General features: G+C 38.9%; 1 protein-coding gene across 3 annotated transcripts in view; it reads left to right on the top strand.

The window, feature by feature from the left end:
• Positions 1 to 12,329, top strand: part of TRAPPC9 (trafficking protein particle complex subunit 9) — a 368,614-nt gene that overhangs the window by 44,954 nt on the left and 311,331 nt on the right. For all 3 annotated transcript variants that reach the window (XM_042464513.1, XM_042464512.1, XM_042464514.1), the window contains exons 11-13: positions 467 to 612; positions 4,576 to 4,661; positions 11,123 to 11,249. In XM_042464513.1, coding sequence (XP_042320447.1) covers positions 467 to 612; positions 4,576 to 4,661; positions 11,123 to 11,249 — 359 coding nt within the window. The remainder of the gene's footprint in view (positions 1 to 466; positions 613 to 4,575; positions 4,662 to 11,122; positions 11,250 to 12,329) is intronic.

Below are 12,329 nucleotides of genomic sequence, written 5' to 3'. Positions count from 1 at the left end.
AATAATAATAATAATAATAATAATAATAATAATAATAATAATAATAATAATATATTTATTTATTTATTTGTATCCCACCTCTCCCTGTATTGGATCGAGGCAGGTAACAACAAACAAAGGAACAATAAAAATGCTACACAGCAAGTCACAATTAAAAACATAGCAAAAACACCCTAAAACTCCCTCCCACCCTAAAATACCGTTAAAACAACAATTCCCAATAAGAGATGTTGAAATAAATATTAGGTTCGATATACTTCAGTTGGTCCAAGTATGGATCAGAGCCATTGCACTTAGTATTCCTGTGCATTTTGTACATCTAACTTATTGGGAAATTCCAGCATTGTCATGATATACCTTGTTTCCTTTTTCACTGCATCTATCTTTCTGATTATTAGTGTGAAATAGATATTTACATTTGCTTACAGGCATCCATCTAAAAATTGTTTGTTTGTTTATTTAACAGATCTGTCAAGCTTTTAAACCTCCCTGTTAGCCTTCGACCACAAAAAATGAAAAGCTTGTTGGGTCAGAATATGTCAACTAAGAGTCCCTTTATATATTCTCCAATCATTGCTCACAATCGTGGAGAGGAAAAAAGTAAAAAAATAGGTGAGACAATGATTTCTATTATCCCTTATTTTTAAGATGCATCTTGTTTTTGAATGTGATATATATCATGCTGACTGGCTGGCTGGCTTTCATTTTGCAAATTGAATCAAATGGTTTTTGCCAGTTTTTGGATCAATATGCTATTCTCTCTGCTTGATTACAAAATTGCTTAGACAACTTGGTGCAGACACCCTTGTTATCCATATTTAACGTTTCCAGTTCAGAGACTCTAATACTACAAGCAGTTTACCTTTTTTTTGGAATTATCAAAGATGACTACTCTTCCAGACATTAAGTACTTATGGAAATCATAAAATTAAGGTTCTGTTTCCCCATTGAGCAAGGGATTGGATAACCTGAGATTGTTCATAGGTCCAAACAACTGGAATATTTCTTTAGACCACAGCAGCTAAACAGGGAATTGGATATCTGAGGTATAGATACTGTATAGCAGGAATCAGTATATTTCAGAGAAAATATAATGCAGTGATTAAAACAACAGAAAAGTTGTTTTACAGAGCAAGGACAGAAAAGATGACTCTTAATCATTCTCTTAATTATGCAAAATTAGCTTTTGTTAGCCCTTTATCAAACCTCAAATTTCCCTCCAATCTTTCATGAGTCCTCTAGTTAAAGCTCACTATGTTCTTACCTGCTAAGTTGTTTGGCCTGGAGTTTCAGAAAGTAAGCTTGAGGTTGTAACCTACTGTAAGATGTAGGTTACTACAAACTCAGAGGAATATTTAGAGAGATTGATCCAGGAAGATTCAGGTTGTAAAAATGAGTCCAGGGAGAAATTGGGGTGGGGTGGGGAAATAAAAGTGAAGACTGAGCCTCATTGGGAAAAGGGGAAAGCAACCAGACAACTGTTGTCCCAGGATTCATTTCCTTTTAGATCATACACAATCTTTCTTTCTTTCTTTCTTTCTTTCTTTCTTTCTTTCTTTCTTTCTTTTTCTTTCTTTCTTTCTCATTTGTCTCTTTTTTCTTGTCACTAAAACTTTGTCCTGTACTGGGTGATGGAGACATGGAAATTGGTAACTTCTCAGTACTGTTTCATGGCCTTGTATCAAGACCTAGCCACCACTGCTATCATTTGCCTGTCTTTTTGCTTTTCCAGCAGGATCCAAAAGATCCAGGCCGAGAAATCTCTATTTATTTACTACTTCGTCTTTCTCCCAGCTTGAGACCCAAGGTGGCTCACAGCATAAATGAAAAGAAAGTACTGCTGAAAGACAAAAATTTGAACCATTACATTAACTATTTTAGTCAAAACAGCACTATTTTATCTTACAACATTGAAAATGTAACTATGGCGCGTTACAGACCGCCCGTTTGGGGCGGCCTGTAGGCGCTCCTTTCCCCGCTGGATCGGGGCCTCAGCTGCCGGAATGGCAGTCTCTGGGGCCCCGATCCGCCGCTTTCCAGGCTGCGGGGAAGCGGCAAAAGGCTGCTTCCCCGCGACCTGGAAAGGGGTGTCCTTGGGGCTTCATGCTCCAATAATAATTAATAATAATAATAATAATTTTTATTTATAGACCGCTATTCCGCAATGATCATAGCGGTGTACAGTAAAATTGCAACACAATACAAAAAATTGCAAGGCCTCTCTCCCCCTCAAGATGGTGGTTGGAGGAGGGCTCTAAGGACACCTGACGGCGGTGGGGAGGAGGAGAAAGGGGCTGCTCGGCCCCTTTCTCCCTTGCGTCGCTGGCAGAGCCGTCTAAAGGCTGCGCCAGCGACGCAAATCGCGGAAGGAGCGCTCTATGTGCCCTCGCACGGCACAAAGACATCGCGTCTGCGCTGCCCTGTTTGGAGGCGGCACGTTCGTGAAGTCATAATGGCGGCCCCCGTGTGGAATGGACGCCGCCATTTTGTACGTCCTGGGGACGTATTAGGATTAGGTGCGTGCATAAGGCATGCACTTTCTCTAAGCCTAGTACATCCCCAGGACGTACTTTACGCCTGTTTGTAACGGGCCTATGTGAACAAAAAGTACAGCAAACTGCCCTTCCTTAAAAGACTCTTCTGCAACAACTATTTAAACATGAAAAGCTGGTCTTTGCCTGAAGTTGGACCAAGATCATAAAAGGCACCACCAGTCTAGCTTCCTGTTGGAAAGAGTATCACAGCCTGGGAGAAACAACTGAGAAAGACCTTTGATGTACCTTCATCAAACACATTTGTGATAGTTGTTCAAACAAAAGAAAGTCCTGCCCTGAGAATCTTAAAACTCAGACAGGCTCAGATATGGAGTTAAAATATTTCAGATACTCTGGACCCTTACTGTATAGGTCTTTATTGAGCTCCGAAATCACCCTGTAGCCAGTGAAGCTGTTGTAACAAGAGAGTTCTATGTTTCCTGTAACTAGCCCCAATTGTCAGTCTGGCTGCAGCATTATGGTCCTATTTATACTTCCAAACAGTTTCCCAAGGCAGCCTCACATAGGCTGCACTGAAGCAATACAGTTGGGATGTAATCAAAACATTCATCACCATACCCAGATCTGAACACCAGGAACAGTTGCAGCTGGTGCACTAGTCTTCGTGCAAAATAAACTCCTGTCTGTCATAGAAACCTGGGCATCCAGGCTGACATGTTTAGAAGCATATCTAAGTTGAAATCCTGAGATTGCAGGGTGTGTGTAACCCTATCCAGCGCAAACTGAGTTCCTCTTCCCTGATTGCCTTTCAGCTGACCAGGAGCACCTCTGTCTCATCTGTCTTACGTTTCAGTTAGTTCACCCTCATCCACTTCATTAGTGACAGTAGACACTGGTTTCAGACCATAACAACTTCCTTGGAATGAATTGGAATGAGAGGAAAAAACTATATGTGAATCAAAAATGTTTCCCCCCAATTCTGCAAATCTATATTCTTCTCAGTACCTTGGATCCCCAAAATAGAGTTTAATTGCTCAGCTGAGCCAGTCTTCAAACTGGTGATATCTGAAAATAAACTGACACTATATTTTATTTATTGTTTTAAAATTTTGTTCTGTGCACTGCCTCTGGGAGACTTTGCCTGGAAAGGCAGAACAAATAAATCTTAGATAAATAAATAAGCTAATAAAAAGCTTTGGAATCATTGTTTAACTTTGTCTTGGAATGTGATTATTCTCTGCTGTGTAAAACTGTAGATGTAAGGTTGGGCTGTAGTTAAAGGTTCTGTTTAAAAACAGTCTGACTCTCTGGGTAGCTCTCAGTCCTTATTCCCAGTATAAAGCCTATCTCTCAATGTACAGGCTACAGAATTCACAAGCCATCAGACTCTAGTAATTGTCTAATAAAAAAGACCTCAAGAGCAAGATTGTTTCTGCCAGTCAGTGTTATAATTTGATGTCTTTCTCCATCACTTGGTGCTTCTTCCTAACCCCCATGAGTTGCTTCACAGTTTTAGCTGTGCAGCCTTGTGAATGAAATTTTAGACTCCAGTGAATGTCCATCAGGAAGATATGTCTAAAGGCATCACAAAGATACTAGGTTACATAAGATTTTAATGTGCAGTTTGTTCTTGCCATGATACCATTAGGTGTGTATAACTGCTATACTAATGTATGTATTCACATGTACAGATGTATGCACATCTGTAGTTTATACTACAAACAGAGACACATGTTCTGTTATGTATGTCTACCAGAGAATTGTTGCAGGAGGAGTAAACCAAAATCATGTCCTTATGCTCAAAAATATTAAAATGCAGATGATATATTGTTGTTTTCCCTTGAGATTTCTGGAAAGGTGATGTTGAGAGATGATCAGTATGAGAATGATATACCTGTGTAGTTCTGTGTGATAACAACAACCAGAACTGCTTAAATGTGCATTTCTTCCCCTTGTAAGTGCAAAGGAACAATCCACAGTCAGATTGGGGGGGGGGCATTTATGCTGGATCCAATACAGAAGCTGTTTGATAATTTAATTTTTTAAAAACTAACTCTGTATATTGATGATTTTTATATAGATTTTCAGTGGGTCCAGGGAGATGTTTGTGAAGTGCAGCTGATGGTGTACAATCCAATGCCCTTTGAACTTCGTGTGGAAAATATGGTATGTTCCAAATGCTTATTAAATTGAAACCTTTGTTAGCCTTAATTATGGTTTCTCTGATGTTAAGCATAATGGTATCCGTTGACAACGATTAGCTGAAAGAATTGAAAGGGCTGTAGAATTATCCCATGCTCCATTTGTGATCTCTTCAGATGAGGCCAAAATTAAAATGCTTTGTACCCCAATCCAGTTGGATATACAGTTGGCCCTCGGTATCTGTGGACTTGCTATCCACAGATTTGAGTATCTGTGGATGACAAGCCCGCATTGTCCCCAATAGTGGCACATGCATGTGGCCTCACCGCCATTAAGGACAGCCCCTGTTGTCCCCAGTGGCAATGCGTGCACATGGCCATGCTGCCATTAGGGACAACGGGACTTCAGCAGTCACCTACCCCCCCCCCCCCATTTCCAAGTCCCACATGGCCATGGCTGTGCGGGACCCGTAACACAGCCACCTGCTCCCCTTGCGGTGTACTTCCCCACTGTATGACATCCCGTCTGGGCTGTCACCTGGTGAGGTTCACACCACCACACTCCCCCAATGACGCCACTGACACCAACACTAACCTTTGAAGAGAAAAGGGAGGGAATGAGTAACTTCTGTAGGCAGGAAGTAGAAAAGGCTTGAATTACATAGTTCAAGAAGCATAGAAAGAAAACAAGACATGCCTGTCTATCCCTAATTACTAAAGAAACAAGTTTTGATGCCTGTTCACTTCCAACAGTAACTACTTTCTGAGGTATTTTTACATAGTTTTCCCTTCATCTGACCTATACAGTGGACCCTTGTTATACTCTGGGGTTTGGTTCCAAGATCCCCGTGTATAACAAAATCCGTGTATGCTCAAGTCCCATTAAATATAATGACATAGCAAAATGGTGTCCCTTATAAAAAATGGAAAATCAAGGTAAATTTATACTTTTTTGGAATATTTTCAAACCGAATATGCTTGAATCCGTGTATAAAAAATCCGTGTATAAGAAGGGTCGACTGTATAATTTCAGCTAATTGTGCTCTGAATTCTGTCTGGAACCATTTATTTAAATGTGGTGTAAATCAGAGCTGCTGGAGAATATTATTAATGATATCTGTGTTTGTAGTTAACTTTGTTTGCATGACCTACTTCTCTGCTTTCCATTGGTGTTTTCAAACCTCCTTTTTCTGCTTCCCTTTGCCATAAAAATTGAATTGATTAATTAAAATGTGAATTAGAATATTTCTACTTTGCTAAATATGTAGTAGAACTCAGGGTGGGATACAAACAGTTCAAAATCATTTAAAATGTTTTTATTAAATATGAAATTTTTCAATAGAATTCATTAACAGATAAACAATATAGGAAAATAAAGAATCACAAACATGTGGGATAACAATAATCTGATAAAATGCATTAGAACGTGCCTTAAGAAAATGTCAGTCACAAGCTCTGTGAGTCATGGAGGAGTCTGAGGAGGCAGTTGAATCTTGTTCTGTTTTATGAGGGGACTTGTAGCATAAATTATTTATCCAGAGGTCAGTTTTTCTGCTGGAGGTTTCAAATGTTTTGATTTTTTATTTATGTAATCAATATAAGGAAACCTATTCTTAATAAAAGTATTTTGTGTGTGTGTGTGGCTTCTAGACGCTTTTATATTATGGAAGAGCTTCTCCAAGAGCTAGGTATCCCCCGGTATTTTCTACCAATTGCCCATTATGAGATATTCATCAAACAGGTAATAATAATAATAATAATAATAATAATAATAATAATAATAATTTAATTCCGCTTTTTCCCAAGGAATCAAAGCAGATTCCAACAGTATAAAACATGATACAGTTAAAATTACAATCAAACAAAGAAACAACCCCATATCCCAACCCTCCCCCAATCATAAAAACATAACGTAAACAACACATAAAAAGAGATTAAAAAATAAACTACGTTAAAAAACATTCCTAGCGGGTTCCTTAAAATACGGGTACAGTTTGGCAAGAAGATATCTTCTTCTAAGGAAGAGGACAGGGACCAATGGCAGCGATAGGGGAGGCTAGGTGGGTAGACTGCTTACATAGAATCAGATGGGAAAGGCCCGCCGGAAGAGATCTGTTTTAATAGCTTTCTTAATAGCATCTAAGATAGTAATATAACGGATCTCCTCCGCAGGTCATTCCATAATCTTGGAGCGATTGAGACAAAGGTCCTCTGGGAAGTGGACACCAATTTGGTCTTATGTGTCTGTAGTAAGTGCTTCCCAAACGTTCTGAGAGTGTGGGGCGGACTATATAGGGAGGTATTCCCGCAAGTAGCCTGGGTCCAAGCCATGTAGGGCTTTAAATGTGATAACCAACACCTTGTAGTGCGCCCGGAAGCTGATTGGTAGCCAGTGAAGATTTTTTAATACCAGTGTTATATGGTCAAACCTCGATGTACCGGTGGCCAGTTTGGCTGCCATATTTTGGATCAACTGAAGCTTGTGAACTTGGCACAAGGGCAGCCCCATGTAAAGTGTGTTGCAGAAATCAAGACGAGAGGTTACCAGTGCATGTACCAATGCTTCAAGGTCTCCCTGGTCCAGGTAGGGGCGCAGCTGACGTATCAATTGGAGTTTTTTAAAAGGAGTTTAACATCAGTCAGTCACTTTGTTTATGCCTTTTATTTATATCCATTCTTTCTCCCAAGATTTTTACAGAACATCATAAAGCAGTCACAAGATGGAGGACCACACTATTGTCACTGAAAGGGCTCTGAATGCTGTCACTGCTACCTTAGGTTTTGATCAGAAGCATAGTGACAGCTAGTGCCAATTAATTTAAAACTGATATTTCTTCTTTGTGATCTCTGTGACTCACATATGTGATCTTCTTGTGCAGACTGTTTGGAATTTTCTGCAGCTGAGCAAGTATTTATTTATTTATTCTATTTATTTATATCTCACCTTTCTGTCTGCATAGGGACTCAAAGTAAGCAGGGAAAGGGTGATCTGAAGGATTATCTGAACAGTCTTGAGGTGTTTGTATAGAATTGTGCCACTTCACATACCAGTGAGGGAATCTTTTTCTTTGTACATTAAAAAAATCCCTACTATTAGAAAACTAAATGTAGCATGAAATGTGCTAGCTAGAACATTTTTCCTATTATGCATTACATTTTATTTGACAACAGGCTTTTTTGTGGGTAAACTTTTTCCACCTGTAGCACATTATATGGAATACCATATTTTTCATTACAAGATTCTGCTGTAAGTGTAGGTTAGGTTTGAGTGTATTTGATAAGGAGAACTATTTCTTTTTCTGGAAGAATCCTCTTTCCCACTCTTTCTGACTGTGGAGTACTTGCAGATAGAACTTTTGGCTTGAACGTACCTGGCCTGGTTGAGCAGAAGAACCAAGCTCAGCATGTCTCTCTTGCAGCAACTCTTCTGTCAGCCAAACCAATCCCTCAGCAATGGTCCCTCAAGTCTGCTTCTCTGTGTTTGGGGAACTTCATTGTGGCAGATGTTGTAACCTTCAATTGAATGAATATATCAAATTCCCTAGCTTGCATACCGTTTCCAGTCAAACTATGGGCCATGTACTTTGATAAAATAACTTTGATGTTTTGAGAGATAACAGATAGATAGCTTAATGAGGGACTGGCATAAGTGGCTGCCAGATGCTGTAGAATTGCTAGTAAGTGGTATCAGAATGAGAACCTGCGTAGCCACCAGTTTGTTGGTTATTGGATGCATTTGTTCTGAGCTAGTAAATAATGCAGGTTATTCTCTTTGATAGGTAATCTATAAGGCGTTGCAGGATTGTCCCCTTAATAAGCCAGAAGTGAAGGGAGGAGGAGAAACTGGGAAGGTGATATACCTTGAGAATTAGATCTAGAAGAGCAAGCAAATGCAACTAAACCAACAAAGAGAAAGCAGTGAGAAAGAGTGTTTAGTGTTATGCTTAACTCTGATTTAGGAGCTTTCCTGATTAATACGTAGAAGGGGGATTCTATGCTGATCTATGAGTGTAATAAATTACTGTTTGATAGAAGGGATTAATCACCTGGCTCCCTATTAGTCTCTCTCCACTTAAGACTTTCCTGGATGTATATCCTCTCCAAACTGTCAGGACCAGAATGGACTGGCAGTAAAAAGTGGCTTCATTATGCTTTTTCTGAAAGCGAGTTGAAACCCTGATGTCCGCATGGCCTACTCCAAGGTGGGCTGAACACTCATAGGCATACTGCACACTATTAATTTTTTTTGGTCGCCTACCCACCATGCATGCACACAATTGTACTAACACGCCACCTGCAACCTCCAAGCACAGATTACCATCCCATTGGATGGCTGTCTCTTTGATCGACCACATAGTCGCACATGCAGTGTTCTGTCAGTATAAAGCATCAGAGCATTGGTGTTCTGAGTGATACATTGGCAAAGCACAATCATGGGAGCCCCACCCAAATGCTCCCTTCACCGCCTTCATCCCATAATATAAAAGCTCCACCTTCAAAACGACTGGATGACATTTTATCTTGCCCATGTGTTTCACCCCCCAGATAGGCAAGGCCCCAGGCCGGCTGCTGTATGAGTCCTGCATATCAGTCCTCTGTACCTTCACAACTCATGTCCAGAGGAGAGGTCTGTACACCTGCCTCATCTCTGCAGTCTTGCAACTGTTTCCTGTTCATGTTCCTTTCTCCAATTTTCATGCCTCCTTCCTCTAAATCTAATCCTGCTTTATATATTATATATTCAGCATACAAGTTAAACTGATGGGGTGATAAAATGCAGTCTTTCCTGATCCCCTTTGTAATTGGAAACTAATTAGAAACCATTCTGTTTACTGTCCTAACAGTCATTTCCTGTCCTGGGTAAAGGTTATGCATCAGGTAAATCAAATCTGTGGTACATCCATTTCTTTAAGAGCAGTTTATAGTCTTTCATGGTTTATACAGTCAAAGGTTTTGCTATAATCTATAAAGCACATTTTCTTTTGATAATGTTTGGTGCTCTCCATTATTCCGGGTGCAGTACAAAGTGTTGGTTATTACCTTTACAGCCCTACATGGCTTGGGCTTGAGTTACTTGAGGGAATGCCTCTTCCTACACAATCCGGCCTGCACTCTCAGAACATCCGGGAAGAACTTATTAAAGCATGTAAAGACCAGGTTAACAACAACTTCCCACAGAGCATTTACTGCCATAGCCCCTAAATTGTGGAATGGCTTGCTGGAGGAGATCGGTCTCATCACCTTAGATGCCTTTAAGAAGGCACTTAAGACGGATCTCTTCTGGCAGACCTATCCACCCAATCTGCTATAAGAGAGTCAAAAATGCTCCACCTCCATTCATAATGGTATGTATTTTAGTTTTAGTCAGTGCATTGTATTGGTAATGGTGTCACTGTTTTACTGAGTGTATTTTATATGATATTGTAGCTTTTACTGTTGTAATATTGGTTTTATTGTTGTAATCCCGCCTTGATCTGCAGGGAGAGGCAGGAAATAATAATACTAATTAATACTTTATTATTATTTTTATATTATTATTATTATTATTATTATTATATATTATTATCCCCAGTGTCTCTTTCTTTCCGAACCCAGCTTGGACATCTGGCATTTCTTGCTCCATGTTTCTCTCTCTCTCTCTCTCTCTCTCGCTCTCTCTTCTCTCTATCTCTCCTCTCTCTCTCTTCTCTCTCACACACACACACACACACAGAGTGAACAGACTATTACTCCTTAAATGTTTAAAAATGCTAATTGTTTAATATTTTTAAAGGACAGTCTCTGCTAGTAACAGATCAGAGATTTAAAAGGATAATATTAACACAAACACATCAGAATTAACATTAAATAGAAAATTAACTGGCATGAGTTACTTTAATATAATTATTATCAGTCTTTTCAAGAGGGAGCAGGGGCAGGTGATGGTAAAATGTCTAGTTGGGAGAAAGTAAGCAAGTGTTGAAAAGGGGTGGTGGGTTTGTGAAAGGAGCTGAGGTTTAAGTCTAAGTGTAAACAGTTATGTGTTGTATTCATTGTTTGTCTATTAGATGTATGTATGTATGTATGTATGTATGACGCCTTAAAATTTTAATAAATAACTAATTTAAAATGGGAAAATATTTTTGTGAACATTATGATATTCAAGTACTGCATTAATCATAAGCAATGCACAAGTAACATCATTTTTCAATTAAATATTTTTTCTAAAATTGCACCCAAATGACCAGAATGACCCCAGTAACCAGACACAGACACATGTACACACAATAAAATAGAATGTAGTTTTAGCTTTTTTTTCCTTGTTAACGTTGCTATTTAATGCATAAAATAATTAATTTTAAAGCTGTTATAGAAAATAAGTAAATTTGGAGCTAAAATTATTTTAATGGTTTGGACTGAGTACATAATTTACTGTCTCATTTACACCGTTGTCACGTGTATGTACTTAATGTAAACTAAATAGACTTTTCTCCTAATCTGCTTCAGGGCCTTCTGACAAGTGGAGTTGAGTTCGAATCTCTCCCTGCAGCTCTTTCTTTACCAGCAGAATCTGGTCTCTATCCAGTTACACTTGTTGGTATTCCTCAGTCTGCAGGCCAGATCACTATCAATGGTAAAACTTCTAACTACTTTATTTGGTTGTCCTCTGGAAAGCAGTAGGCTTGTGAGAACAATTTTAAATGTTGTCGTTATATGAAGAGCACTCTGCCTGTGTGTAAGGGAATGACAATGCTTCCTAATGACTATTTTACTTACTATGACTCTACTCAGCCATGCAGAAATACCAATAAAAGGACAATCAAAGAAAACTGCCCTGCAGTGTTCATTAATTCTTAAAAATTTATTTAGTCTTGCTTTAAGTCTAGACTGAATAAGCTGATCTGACAAGAGAATATTGAGATAACCTAATTGCCTTTGAAATTCACATGAAAGTACTTTTCAGGTTAAAATCCTGTTGTACCAAAAAAAAAAAAACATTTTTAGATATCACTGGAAAGGATAAAACAAGATATTTATTTATTTATTTATTTATTTATTTATTTATTTATTTTGAGTGACTAGGTTAAAATCTCTTTTTAGCTTGGGTGTTCTCAGTAACTGGGTTATGGATCTGGCAGCAGTAAAGCCTTTTGCCCAGGCTTGTTGCAGGCAGAGACAGAAGGAATAGGGAGACACACCGGAGCAATAGTGATGGAACATACAAGGGCCATATTTATGTAACTTAGCAAAGAGGATATGCAGAGGAAATGAGTGTGTGCCAACAGATTATCAGAAAGTTCCCCAAGTGAGTTGCCTGAGATTCAGGCAAATCTTATGCTTGCTAAAGGAATGGATGGTACCTTACTCATATGAGAACTTATGAGAACTGAACTTGCAGCTTTGTTAGATTTAATGTCACCTAAATCAGTGGGTAGAATTCACACTTCCCAGTTCAGAAACAATTTGTCCATGTGCCCAGTTACCGTGAATGGATGGTGTGAAGCTTACAGACTGCAACCAGAGATTGGATTCAATTTCATTTTAGTTTAGCATGTTGTCAAAGGCAGCCCATAATTTAAAGGCTGCTATCATTTCAGGCCAATGTACTCAGAATATACCCTGGAAGATATTTTCTATTTTCTGTTTTCTCTCCCTATTTTCTCTACTCTGAAAGATAAAGTATTTAGTTAAGGCATCATCCTTCTCTGGTTGA

The sequence above is a fragment of the Sceloporus undulatus genome, chromosome 4, assembly GCF_019175285.1.
Source record: "Sceloporus undulatus isolate JIND9_A2432 ecotype Alabama chromosome 4, SceUnd_v1.1, whole genome shotgun sequence".
Taxonomy (NCBI): domain Eukaryota; kingdom Metazoa; phylum Chordata; class Lepidosauria; order Squamata; family Phrynosomatidae; genus Sceloporus; species Sceloporus undulatus.
This window is presented reverse-complemented; position numbering and strand designations above follow the sequence as displayed.